Here is a 14,609-nt window from a genome sequence, read left to right on the forward strand (position 1 = left end):
GGGGGCTCCGCATGGTGCCGGCGGCCGCAGCCGCAGGACGCGCTGCCCGTGCCCCTCAGCGGCCGCGGGAAGGCAGCGGCGGCGGCCGCGGGCGGCAGCTCCGGCACAAAGGGCTCCCGGCGCCGCCAGCCCCGGCCCCGCTCCCCGCCCTCCGCGGCACAGCGCCTGCCGAGCGAGGGGAGGCGGGGAGCGACGGGCGGGGGCGGCGCCGCCGGGACCCCCCCAGTGCCCGCTGGGCGGGAGGCGGCGGGGCCGGGACCAGGACGGGGAGCGGGGCTCCACAGGCAGCCGCCGCGGTGCCTTCCCCCATTAACGCCTCCGCCGAAGGCGAGCCGGAGCCTTGCTGGTGGCGCCGCCCGTTCCCCGCAGGCCGCCCGGCGCCCTGAGGAGGCGGAGGCGGGACCCGCGCTGCGGCACCTCAGGAGCGGGGCCGGGACGGGCGCCCCCGGGCAGGGCCGCGCCGAGGTAAAGCGGGGCCGGCCGGGCACAGCCGCAGCCCCGCGGGGGTCCGGGGGCGACGGGCTGGTCCCGAGCCCCCTCGGGCTGCCAGCGGTACGGCCGGGCAGCCCCTGAGGGCCCCTTGGTGCCGCTTTACTCCCTTCTCCCCCTCACATCGCTAATTCACTCCGTGCAAAATTAGCTCCCACATGATGACTACTAATGATTACCCACAAAGAAAAGATGGCAGTTATACGGCTGTTGTAGTAAAACGGCTAGCTTACTCATCACTCCGCTTTATTTAGGGCCAATGCATTTACTGCAAGGCCCTCTAGCGGTACCTCTCACTGTCTGTGTGAAGGCTCCCGTGTAAAACCCGTTTCCCTATTTTCATCTTTTTCTAGCTTTTGTCATCAGAACCTTTATAGACAGACAGATCCATCAATAAGTTAGCTTTGACAGCGTTTTCTTCTGGGTCTAGCTCAATCATCATAGTCACTCTTTTCCACTATACACTATATAACACTTTTTTTTTCTCTAACATTTTTAGTTGTTTAAAAGGACTTAGAGATGCATATTTCACAGCATGGTGAATTACTCTTACAGCCAGTGAAAATTCACTGAAGTTTTACCAAGAAACTGTAGTTAACTACTTCCTAGACCTACCTTTCCTGATTCTATTTATTTTCACTGGACAGAAAGGTAATTTCAAGCCCTTGGAGGGGTATCTGTGCATCCACACTTGGTGTTGGGATTTGCTCACATACATACAGGTTCCCCTAGAGCATGCACACGCTCTGTATACTTGATAACCACACTTTGACTCACGCTGCCTTAATCCATTACTGTATGTGTAAGTTACTCGCATTAATGTGAATCTGCCATCATCGTCAGGACTGTACAGCTTTGTGAGTGATAAGAAACAGTAGCTTCTCTGTTGCTTCCCAGAGAACAACCATCTCTCCAGCTGAAAACCAAAGCTGATTCATTGATAAAACAACGCATGATCCTCGGCCAGCTTGTCCCACTACAGTTCTGTAGCATGTGACAATTCCATTGAGTCTGAAGGCTTTTCCTTGAATGAATGCTATCACAACTGCAGTATAAATTTGTCCTGTGCAGTTAGTGCTGGAGTCTGGGCCAGATAACCACCTCCTCGGGTTGCACAAGCGGGGCGTGCAGAAAAAGGAACCTTCAGGTTTGGCTACACTAAAGGCAGATTCCTGAGACCCTGCTAAACATGCCCTGCAAGTTACTAAAATTTAAAATTTCGAATCAAAGAGAAGGTTAGTGAAATGACTACACCATAGTTTAAGAGTTGGAACCATTCACATGATTTTTCCTCGCCTTTACCTTAACCCAGCCCGGATCTAACACAACAACAAAGAAAGCCACCAAAAATCATCTGCTGCAATATATATTTTAATTCAAAGTGAATCTCGACAGTAATACACCATAAATTCTTATTTTGACACTCACCAAAATAGTCACCTGGAAAACCCGCTTTTTGTGACAAAGTACAGAAGGCTTGGTCACATTTAAATCACTGAGAACTAGAAAGAAATACTATCGCAAACTGTAAGAGACATTACATCCATAAAAAATTTTCCCAGTCCTCATATTGTAATATTGCACAGTGCAATTGCTACATGGCGAACTAGTGTAGCATAGAAATCCAAAGCAAAAAAAAAAAAAAAAAAAGAAAAAAGCCACAAGTCTACAAGTTGTTAAACAGTAACAGTTCAAACTTATTAATCAAGTCTCTATCACTGGGTAATTCTAGAACAAGTCTTCCTACAGCTTGCAGTGTGATTTAACTTTTACTTAACACAAACCAAGTTAATTAGCAGTAAAAACAGAAAATTTAAAAACTAAAACCAAAAAAGTTAATACAGTAGCATATTTGACCAATAAAACACCCTGAAGTAAAGTTAAAAACTGAACACAAGAAATTCATATAAAATCTTGCAAATTAAAGTAATATGCAGATATGCAATTCTGTAGTCATGCAGTGTTTTATTTAAAAAAGGCATTAAAACAGTAACATGTATAAATGCTTCTCAGAGGATGACTTTTTTTTTTTTCCTCCCACAGAACAGGCCTTCTGCCTGAATGCTTTTTTTCTGCAGTTGGGCCCTGGACACTTGGACTTAAAAGAGTCCATTCTCTCAGAATGTATTGCAGGACTGGGGAAAAGCCATCCATTATGTTGAATTTAAGCTGTGGCAGAATCCCAAATATGTCGTCCACTGAAATGCAGACATTTCTAAACTTACAATACGTAGAAAGAGCAGCAGATCTAATGTGGGGCACATTTACAGCAACTTTTTCCTGCACATGGCAGGCTACTGTTGTGATATACAGATAATTGTGTCAATTTAACAAGCACAGTAGCTTAAAACCTTACGCACAGTAAAAAGAAAGTACAGTAAATACATTAGACCAATGAAAATCCCCATGGCCCCGGAAAAAAATGCAGTATTTTTTGTTATCACAATACAAAATTCATCTACTCCATTTGCATTGGTGATTTGTGGTGTGTCCATTGCCTGCAATGGAGTAAGCACCAGAAAAGCGTCAATTCCCAACACAAGGGAGTTAACAGAAAACAATCTGCTGGACCATATAGTACAAGTTTGAAGTGGTAAGGTGGATATCCAATTTGAGCATTTTCTTGACTCCATATATCTAGGCTTTATATATGTGTTGATAGGATTTCAAATTAATCAGGATACTCCTAGTTTCTAATGCATACTTTATATACACATTTATACTTGTACAAAATGCATAGAGCTGATTACTAAAAACACTGAAACTTTTGGGAAAAGTTAGGTTTCTTAATTTTCAGTGTGATTAAAAATGTACTGCTGGTATTTTTGTTTGTTTTATGATCTAATACTGTTGTATTTTAGTTATTACTCAAAAAATAAATCAAATATAGGCACATTTATTTCATTCAGACATTCATTAAATAAAACACTGCTTGTGTTAGTGGAGTAAAGAAAAAGTTTTACCAGTTATTAGCTTATTGACAGAGTTAAAACTCAAATGCTTTGCACTCTTATTCCAGTCAACATTGCAAAGATTGTATTCCAGATTTTGTTTTAAAAAAAAGTTAAGTCAAGCCTGCAAGATGCAGCTGCTTAAGTGTCTACACAATGCCAATATGAAAACATAAAAAAATTAAGTTACATCAATACATCCATTTATATGCAGTGATGAGCTCAAAGTTAATGGAGATAAAATACTGATGCAAATAACACACCCCAAAAAAACATATGCAATCATCTTTCATCATTTACAGTATAGTAGTTACGACACTTCAAACATGAAAACAAAATTAAAAAAAAAAAAAGAACAACCCAAAACCCGGCTTCTATTTCATGTAATTAGACTTGTACAGAAATCAGAAGGCTAAGAAAGAACTAGTTAATCACCTAAGTTCACAGCTATCTGAAGTGGCAATCATTATATAGCAGCTTATCTATGATACATTCAAGATAAATGATACAATTTATTACTTGCCCATAAGCTAAAACACAGCCTCAGTTTCATACCTTCTTTAAATCCCATCTCTACACTACAGTATACTTGAGGTCTATGAAAAAAGTAGCTACCTTTTATAGGAAATGGATGATTAAGTCTTTGGTGCTGCAAAAGCAACTTCATTTGAACAAAACAAAAAACAAAAAGACACACCTCCTAAGGAAAATAAAAAGAATGCAAAAAGCATGTAATTTACGTCCCTGACGGAATGTATTAAATAAGCAAACACCCCCAACAGGCTAAAACAAATACTATAATGTAAAAAGACTAAAATCTCTCCCATGCATAAATGAAAGATTGCACACAAAGAACTCACATCTTTTCAAGCTTCAATAGTAAATATTCTGCTACTAGTTATTAAATACTGCATGGTTTGCTCAAGCTAAGATGAAACCACATCATGAATCAATGAGCACTTTGCTTTTTCTTTCATTATCTAGTTAGTCATGCCTACTGCACCTCTAAACATTTTATTATATCCAATTAGACAAACACTTTCAAAATAAACTACTTAGATTGTATTGCAGTTCCATTTAACAGTATGAAATACTGTGTCGTGTGTCACTACTCAATGGCTACTGAATCAACTTTCCTTAAGCACTACTAAAGTCTTTCCTTGAAGCTAGATCATTCTGGGAAAAAAGACAGCAAAATTCAGCTACAGCAAAACATGCTGCCTTCTCATAAGGAAAAAACACCAAATACTAAAATCATACCACACAAAACCCAAAATGAGCAATACGCTATCAAAAATCAGCAGATCTGAATTTTTAAGTGCTGCAGTCCTCAACATTGATATATAAGTAATAACATTAACAACCTCAAATATTTAAGGCACTATGTGTGGGAACGGTTTACAATGCAGCTGAGATTATTAGGACAACAACATTTAAGAGCAATGTTTAGGCTTTTTTTGCCCATGCAAAAGACACATGCAATGTGAAGAACAACAGCTCAACTTTTAGGTAAGTGACTCAACATTTAAACACCAAGATACGTAATACAAACAAGTTACTTCTACACTGTACTGCTGACATATGTGCATCTGTTGCTCTAATTCTGTACACTGAATGGCTTCCCAAATGTAGACGTGTCTTGCACTAGTTAGAAGGCAATTTTATAAAAAATAGCAGGAGCAAAAACAGATTTCTGCTCCCATAAGTCACCTGTCTAAAGTTACTATATAAGAAGATAACATGACCAAAGACAAGTTATACCAAATGTGCAAAACACATTAAAAGTGAGTTGGTTTTTTTTTTTTTAAAGCTCAGAGTTGTTTAAATTGCACCCAAGTCTACATGATTCAAAAAAATAATTTTCCTGTTGTGCCATGGCTAATATTTAATAAATACCATGTTTCTTCTTAAATCAAACTTCTGTGTCATTGAGCTTCCTCAATATACTTTATTTGAGTTCTCACATAAATGGATACTGGCTGAGTTTTGTTGGACTCAATGGAAATCCTGTGTAAGCAGGTGATGCTGCAATATACGAATGTGGTGGAAAAATTGGTTTGTATTGAGTCTGATGAATGGTTGGGGAAGGTAAGAGACGGGGGTTTATGCCAACTGGAACTTGGTGAACTATACCACTGGGATGAGATATATTGTACGTTGGATGTTGCAGTAAGGGTCTTGAGGTACATGGTGAGGCAAGGAGGTGGGCAACAGGCGCAGCAGTATTAAGGGGTGCTGACGATGGGTACGGAAGAATAGCAGGCTGTCCTCCGAGGTGGGTACTTCCAGAGAGATGCGCGTGCACAGCAGTGTGATTTGGACTTCCTTGTGGAAGGGAGAAAGCATGACTGGCTACGCTCGCTGGGATGTAGGCCTGCTGTCTTCGATGAGCGTAGTTCCCATTCCATTCCTGCGGCCCAGATCCAAAGTGCTGAACCTGTCCGTACACAGAAATGGACAAGTCTTAATATTTTTAAGTATAAAGACAGTTTGAAAAATGGAATAATGCACTAAAACTAATCAACTTAAAATCAAGAGAAATATAGAGACAGGAATAATTAAATGCTTAAACAAAAAATATATTAGCTATTTAGATAGTAGCACAGACAGGAAATCTGACAATAAGAGATGATAAACAGAACACAAGTTATTTTAATGCTCTTGCAAAAAAAAAAAAAAGATAATATGCCATGCTGGGCTGTTTTAACAGAAATACCATGTATCACATGAGCAAGGTGCTTATTCCAGTCTACTCAGCACTGGCTTGGCATCAATTGGAAGTGCTGCATTCAGTTTGGGCACCATAATGAGGCACAAAGAGGACAAATAGGAGAGAAATTTTAGAGGAGAGCAGAAAAAATAATAAACGGATTGAAAATATCTGAGACAACTAGGCAAACAGAAGTCTAGGGCTATGATCACAGGAAGATGTGGCAATCATTAACAGTTATAAAGACACAGACTAAAAATCAGTTACTCTCATTAAGTGACACAGATCTGAAACTACAGAGGGCATCTACCACAGAAGGAAGGCCCAGCATAAATTTTTGTAATGAAAATAACATCCTACACTTTCTGCTAGAAGCCTGAGGAGCTGCAGCCACTGAGAGATTAAAAATTAATACTATGCTGATCACATTAAGGTTTACTTAGAATTAATTAAATCAATCCTGCATGATTATGCAGAAGGGGAGATTGTGTCACCCATCCAAATGTTTCTTACAGTCTGAACTATTCAAGTCATTATTGGTAAATCCTCTTATCTACATATAGCATACTTACATTTAATATTTGACTTACAAGTTAATATCCCCTGTTTAAGACTTACACAAACAGGTTTCCTCTTTAAGACTTGCACGAACAGGTACTTTCTTATATTAAATGCACCTCCGGATATCTAACCAAAAGCTCAATGCAGCTACAGCTCAAAATTAATTCATTAAAAAGGGGCTTAAACTTAACGTTGTGTGTCAACTTCAGTTCTCAGCCACAGTAGACACATTTACTACATTGCTGGGTAATGATAAAAGCAGCTTTTAAATCAGCCTTGGGCATCTTCCAATGTTGGACTTAACTAAAATCCCAGCTTCTTTCCCCTAGCTTTGCTACCTGGATGCAAGGGTAAGAAAGAGTTGAGTTTGTTGAGCTCTGTCTCTGGACACCCAAACTACAAGTATTTTCATGCACACTACTAACAGAACATGACCGAAAGACAGCTCCAGTTTCTAACTGTACACTATAAGCATTTTAGCATTTGGATGTAGGGGAAAAAAAAACACACTAACATTTTTCGCTTTGTCTTGTGCTTGTAGTTGTAGGTGTTGCTTATTTTCTCAGTGTGATTTTTCTATCAGTTTTCAAAATAAAGTCAGCTGCTTTAAGAAAATGACCAAAGATACTTATGACTTGCCCCAAACGTTAAAATCCATGTCAAGGTTTGGACATCTCTGAACTGCAGCTGTGCTGTTGAAAATATGCAGTTGCCATTTACACCAATTGAAACTGTAAGCATTCAGCATGTTTGGAACCTCAAGACAGAAAAAATACTACTTTGATATAAGCAAGTACAAATACCTGACTGAAGTTTATATGTTGCTGATTGAATGCCGATGCCAGTTTTTGCTGACGGCTTCCCACAGCAGAAGACTGGTTTATTCTTCCCAGGACAGACCGACCCTTTTTCAGTGGCTGGCACGTAGCATCTTCCAAGATATAAATGAACAATGTTATGCTTTTGTTGCCTTTATTCTCTTCCAGCAATTCAAAGACAAAATTTCATTTGCTTCAGCATACAGGGGGAAATAATAAAATAATACACTAATCGAAGTCCACAATTTAAAAAATATAAATTTTAATTTTAAATTTAAATTTAAAACTCCACAATTTAGAAGTGTTTATTACAGATTAAGATACATGAGTAAATCAAAATCCACATGCGTATAGCTATTGAATAAATTATTCAAATTCCTACTTTTATCTACTGGTATAGAAAGGAAACAAAACCTCAACTAACTTACCTGCATTCACCATCTGTTCATCAAGATGCAATCTGTTTTCAAGACTCATTGATGGTACCACTACTGTGCAAACAGTTGATTTGGTTTCAGGATTAACTGATGCTCTTGCTTCCTTATTTTTATTGGTATTAGCTACAAAGCCATCTTCAACAAACGGGCTGTCATGTCCTGAAGAGTCTGAAGTCGGGGAGCCATCTACTGTATCACATCCACTTTCCTGTTCATCATCTGACATACTACCAAAAAATAAATGTATGACATGAAACCAAATATATTTTCATAATGCAGACACGTTTTATTAAAATGCCACATCAAATTTATGGAAGTAAAACAACTCAAAAGTGGATAAAATATTACATTTTACTTATGCAAGCACAGGCATTCAAGGGGGCAGTTGATATTCAAACTCACCCTATTCACAAATTAAAAGCTAGGGAAAGGATAGAAATCACTTCTACATAAAAAACTTAGATGTGTAACTTTCACCCACTTTTTCGGTTATTTTTTTTTAATTTTGTACTTATAATCCACATGAAATTTAGATTTTCAGTCCAAGTAAAAGGTTGAAGACATTTTATTCCAGAAGTAATGAAATTATGGTCTCTGTATACTTACTACACTAGCAAAAGAGAAGACACTGAAAAAACACAGTGAAATCATTTCCTTTCAAAATCAGCCACATCCTGGAGTTTGCAGAAAGCCTTCTCTTGGGGCTTATAGGTTCACTATTGATAATGAAAGTTTGGGAAACTTCCTGCACAATAGCAGGTAAGCCTCTGTCATCTACAAATCTATCGCTAGGAGCTTAACTAGACCTTACCTACTGAAAAAGTAGGTCTCTTTGAAGCTTCTCTGGAAAACACCACATGTGCATAACTTCATATGTATACATATTATATGTTCACATATGTGAAGCTTATGTTTGGTAAAACAAAAAGGACAGTGTCATTAAAGATTACAATACAAGATACACAATGGGAGAAGAAGAGACTGCAAAAATTAAAGATGCTGATAACTTCAGATCTGTCACATCCTACTTAGGCTTAGTTAATTTTGCAAACTTAAAAGATTCTCATTCTCAAGGAAGCTGTAAGCAACATGTTTGAGTTTTCTGAGTAACCAGCATTCTTCCAGTATTCTGAAAACTGCCAGTAAGGCAAGAAGGGTCTGTTAAAAAGGATGAGTCTGTGCTGTGCAACTGTAAGCCAATAAAGCAATTTGTAACCACGTAATTCAGCCTCACCAGAGGGCAACATAACAAAACCTTTGCTTTTTGTTTTTGTTTAAATAAACTGAGTCTACCAGGTTCTTTCTTTTTGCTGAAAAGCGCACAACTTTTTACCTGTTTGATCTCTTGCAAGGAGATGGACTGGACTGTCCTGAGGAGCTAGTACTCAGAGTGCTATCAGGACTGCTTAGAGAACATACACGGTCAATATTCAGAGTGTTCTGGCAGGCTTCGCAGTCAAGGCTACCTTTACACCTACCACACAGAAAAGAAAGTGAGCAAATATGCACTCTCTCACTCGTTCTTTCTGTACACCACTGACTTAGAAATAGTTATGGAATAAAAAGAGGTTAGATATTAGAAAAGGTCCCCTAAATAATGTAAACAAATATTTAACTCCTTCTGGTTTTGTTTTGTTGTTTTGTTTTTTAAAAGAAAAAATTCCAAAATAGATTTTAAACCATTTCAGAGTTCTTTTGGAAATTCCAGACAAAACATGTGTTCCTGGAAACCTACCAAGGAATTTTATTACTGAATTGTTACTAAAAAAGTAGATACAGTTTTTACTACAAATAAAGTTCAGAGCCTTAAAACAATTGACAAAGTTTAGATTTAAAATGAAGGTTCCTCCAGTTCAGAATTGGTAACAAGTGAAAATAAATTCAAACATTAGACTGTTCAGCCTTTATTTAAAACAATACGGTTCTGTGAGAGCTTTGTGAAAAAATCCTTTGTGAGACCATGCTCAGCATTTGTGTTTGTACCCAAGTGCACACCTCTTCACACTGCCTTTTTTTTTTTTATTCACATATATATAATGTTATCTACTAGACGCTGCTGCTAGAACACTGATGATACAAAGCCAGAAGATTAATCTTCAACACAGAAATAAGGCATAACAGTATTAAGGAAAAAAAGTATGCTGAATTCAGAAATATTCTATTCTGAAGAAGTCTGTTACAAAAGAAGAGTAAACTGTTTCCTTTGTAAATGCCTAACTTTCATAGATTAATGAAGAAGAATTAGCATTTTTCACTTTTAAATAGCATACTACTGCAGAGTTAATGTTGTAGTGAAATATGATCAGTAGTGCATTGTCTTAAAAAAAAGATCAGATTCATTAAGCACAGAAGCTGTGTTAAGGCAGATATATTTAAGTAGAACCTTAATAAAAATAAACATCAATTCTTACTCTCTCAGTGAATGTGTTCTTCCTAAGTCGTCATCATCAGTGTCACTGCTGATGGTGATCACACTGACTGCTGGGCTGGGGGAACCTGCAATGAAGATAGCCTGGCGCTGTTTGTTTGAAAGAGATGAATCAGGGTCCAGCCTGACCGACGCTTCACAACAGTTACTTTCCTGTCCTTCTGAGTTATGATTGTCCTGTGCTTCTATACAGCTTATTCTCTTCACAGCCTTCAGGTTAATTATCTTTGGAGATATAAAGGTTGAATTTTGGATATTGGTATTTTGTAATGCATTGCTCCTGTGAAGAAAACACACCAATTGATGTTTTGTGAATCTTTGCCAGCAGATCTTAAAGCTGTACTTTCAAAAAAAAAAGTAGGCTAAAATACCAATTTTATAAATTAATAAAAAGAAAAACAGTGATAAATAGTTGGCATTTATGATTTTAGACATTAATGAAAATTCAGAAACATGCTAATAAGAAGCTAATCACAACATCCAGAATAAGATCTAAGACTGAATTTTGCAACAAAACCGAATACAATATATTGAAACCCCATTATTTTTACAAAGGAAAAAAGTTAAAGTCCCACTTGGGTGAAAAACAAAACCAAAAACCTGGCCAGATTTCCTGAAAAGATTCTCCATTGAATCTCACTGAAAACAAAAGCTGATAGCCTCTGGATGAAATCCTTCCCTACCACAGGTCTTCTGTAATCACCTTTCGTAACACTTTTTTGTTGTTGTTGTTATTAAATGTCCCATACCTTTGCAAATTCTTTGTATGGCAGTGAGATATAAATTTGTTCAGCAAGCAGCTGAAGTATTTTTATTTTTTGCTACCAGCAAAAGAAAGACTGCTCTTACGACGATTAAGGCATACTGCAACCTTCATAGTATCTCTTTATTTTTAGTTCTCTAAACCTGATATTTCCTCATGCATATAAGCTTAGGAATATCTCATTAGAGCTACCTCAGTATATTCTTACACCTTCCCAAAGGCAATAAAGACAACTTTGCTCTTATGACAGGCTCAGATTTACCAACAGGAACTAGAACCTCTTGCTACTGCATTTTTTTTTCCCATCTAGTCTGTATTACCAAAAATATTGAACAATCAGGGCAGAAAGAACACATTTTCCCAAAAGGCACTCCCCCCCCACCCCCACCCCAACACGCCACTTCCGCAGGATATTCCCCTGCTCACTGAACAGCAGTTTGAGATATACTATCTTTGAATGTTAGAAATATTCAACCAACCTGTTCTGACACAGTTTATTTCTCTTGGTAGCTGCAGGCTGAGGCCAGACAACATGTGCAATGCCCACACTAATTGGCTGAGGGGCAGACAAGGTTATCTGATGTGTTAAAAGAGGCTGTGGCATCATTGAATTATAATGGGTGCCCTGGGTAATCATCTTCCTGAGGAAAAATAAAGGAAAATTTAAACCATTTCCATTGCATCCATAGATCTTGTTAAACCAAAGCCAACAAAGTATTGCACAAAAATACGTGGACTTACCCCCAGTCTCCAAGCCTTTGTGGGCCAGCCACAGGATCAGAAGCTAGAGATGTTGCAGGGGCTGTCACTGGTGCTACTTGCTGCCATGCAGGAACCAGTATTTGCTGGGTATGATTTGACCATGTCTGTTGTGAAGCAGAGAAGACCTCATGACACAGGGAATGACTGAATTTATATTAGCTGATTGTAGTTCAACACAATACAGAAAGGAACTCTGCGGGGCATTATCAAAGCAATTTTCATTAAAATGTTTGCTAATAGTAAAACAAATAACATTTTTATTTTAAAGTAAGCTCACCTGAGAAAGGATTCCTGCTCGAATCTGTAGTGGTTGAATTGCATGGGCCTGGGTCACCAGTGGAACTGCATTATCCACCCTCAGGGAGAAACTTGTGGGTTTACTATGGTTTGTTGGAATTCCTATCAGGAAGAAAAACACATACATAAGCTTTAAGCAACGTATCAGCCTTGCGTAACTTCAGAGCAAAGTGCAAACATAAAGTATAATTTTACATTTCACTATTTTGCCTTGATGTGTCTATGATCTAATTCCATAATTTACACTTTTGAAGCCAAATAAATATCAATATAACTCTTAAAAGATTTTTGTACCAGTACTTATCTGCACAGATATTTGATGCTGTAATTTCCAAAAAGAACTGCCAATAGTTACTATTTGAAAACAGACTACTAGAAAGTGGAATGACTTTGGCAGAAGGTTTTGCAGAGCGAAGCATTTTACTCTTCATCACAAATTACATAAAAAGTATTTGCAAAGCAGCAGACAAAAGCAAAAACGAATTCCAAAGCTTCTCACCGCTGACTTCTGCACTTCTCATACACACCATTTCCAACTAGCCAAAAAACATTCCTCCTAGCTCTTACATTACGCAAAGCCACATGTATGATACCCCTGTTTGTTACCATCTCTTTTGTGGGAAACAACATAAAATTTTCTGTGTATGCCATCAGATATTTTCAGTAGAGTCCATAATCCTGTCAAACCCTCCTTGTATCAAAACAATGCAAGCTGTAGTACTGTTATCACAAGAGCATGAAAGTAAAAAGATGCATCTCATGCTGTACATAGATTTTTCACTATTGTCACAGGAAACTCACAGACAGAAATATAGCAATGCTACAACTAACAAGTTTAAGATAACTTGTTAAACTAAAACGAAAGACTTCTTTTAAACAGATATTGCAACAAAACAGCTACGACTAAAGAAAACATTGGCTAGAAGAATACACTAATTTAATATTCTAATGCCACTTTGCATCTTGTGGCTGTTTGGAGGTAACTACTAAAGAAAACTAAAGATTAAATGTGTTTTGTGATCTTTAAAATACAGGATGAAGGAAAATCTTCAACTAATATAATACTATCATGTTATAAAACAACACGAAGTAATCACCATGCAGTTAAAAGCTTTGAATTTTGGAATGTTGTTGATTAATTTTTTCAACGCAGACACCTAGAACAGCAACATCTTAACTCTGCCAGGAGTAGCAAGACTTAGCACCCAAGATACTTGATAGAGCAGCCAAACAGAGAAAACTTGAAGTGGTGCCAGGTACCATTAATATCCCTTTCCCATACCAGCAACTCAGCTTGTCACCTATGTGATGAAGCCAATATATTCCTTTCATTCAAGCTGTAGTAGAACTTCAATTCGGACATATATCATCATACTAAGAATAGAGTATATAGATCACAGAGAAAGTATTTGTCCATACCGTTTCCTTTTCTATAATCATTTTATTCATCCCAATATAATCAAAACAGTAGGGTTTTTAAATTATGGAATACGCCATTGTGCAAAGCATATACAAATATATAGGGAATGATTTAGCTGTATTAAGTATGCTCAGCAGAAAGTCTGTATGAAGCTATGCATTTAGCTCATGTAGCCTCTGACACCCTGCACAGTGAATACTCAAAGCTTTCAAAAGTTTCTGGTATCCAAGATAGAAGCAGCCGCCACAAATAACATTGAAGTCTCTTGTATCTGTTTTTACCTGAAAACATAAAGACTTCCTGGGCTATAAGTTCAGGGAGAAAGTAAGGAGAAGTTTGAAAATCATTCTAAGAAAAACCTACTTGCAATAAACTATCATTTCAAGGTCTGATCTCTACAACAAAGTTCAACATTACCAAGACAGATAAATTGCATCTTTGGAGATGGAAGACTAAAATCAAGCTAAGTTAATAACAACAACTACCTTTCCCTCTCCATAAATGACTGTCACTAGGTTAAGAAAGGCTGTTTTTCATCAGCTCCTCTCTGATCAGTCCTTTATAAACAACAACAACACAGTTTTTCTTAATGTGTTCTAAGAAATTTTTAAAGATTCCTCAAAGAGTAAGACCCGTGTTTGCATGATGCAAATGCATTTGTTTGGGGAAAAAGAGGTCACCAGCTTTACCATGCATCTTTCCAGAGATGCATATCCTTATCTGGTCATATTCTATAACTATGGAAATGCTTTTCTGCTGGCATTTCCACCTCAGGGTTTTCCAAATGTTTCTGATAATTAAGCCTTCAACTAATTATGTGTTTCAATAAATAGAAAATTGTATACTTAAATCAAATCTTATCCCCGTTAATAAGGGGAGTTCTGCCAAGCTGCCCTTTCCTCCTCGCAGCACAATGCAATCAAAACTCGCAAAGATTTTAGTTAGATGTTTTTCAACCCTCAGAAAGTTGCAA

The 14,609-nt window shown here is 38.0% G+C and overlaps 1 protein-coding gene across 1 annotated transcript in view; it reads right to left on the reverse strand.

The window, feature by feature from the left end:
• Positions 1 to 1,844: 1,844 nt before the first annotated feature.
• The window catches only part of HIPK3 (homeodomain interacting protein kinase 3), a 71,221-nt gene continuing 58,456 nt past the window's right edge, over positions 1,845 to 14,609 (reverse strand). The window contains exons 10-17 of the mRNA XM_035550064.2: positions 12,197 to 12,318; positions 11,899 to 12,023; positions 11,637 to 11,798; positions 10,378 to 10,674; positions 9,300 to 9,440; positions 7,958 to 8,193; positions 7,515 to 7,642; positions 1,845 to 5,877 (exon numbers count right to left, since the gene is read on the reverse strand). Coding sequence (XP_035405957.1) covers positions 5,401 to 5,877; positions 7,515 to 7,642; positions 7,958 to 8,193; positions 9,300 to 9,440; positions 10,378 to 10,674; positions 11,637 to 11,798; positions 11,899 to 12,023; positions 12,197 to 12,318 — 1,688 coding nt within the window. The 3' untranslated portion in view covers positions 1,845 to 5,400. The remainder of the gene's footprint in view (positions 5,878 to 7,514; positions 7,643 to 7,957; positions 8,194 to 9,299; positions 9,441 to 10,377; positions 10,675 to 11,636; positions 11,799 to 11,898; positions 12,024 to 12,196; positions 12,319 to 14,609) is intronic.

Source organism: Cygnus atratus, chromosome 5 (genome assembly GCF_013377495.2).
Source record: "Cygnus atratus isolate AKBS03 ecotype Queensland, Australia chromosome 5, CAtr_DNAZoo_HiC_assembly, whole genome shotgun sequence".
Lineage (NCBI taxonomy): Eukaryota > Metazoa > Chordata > Aves > Anseriformes > Anatidae > Cygnus > Cygnus atratus.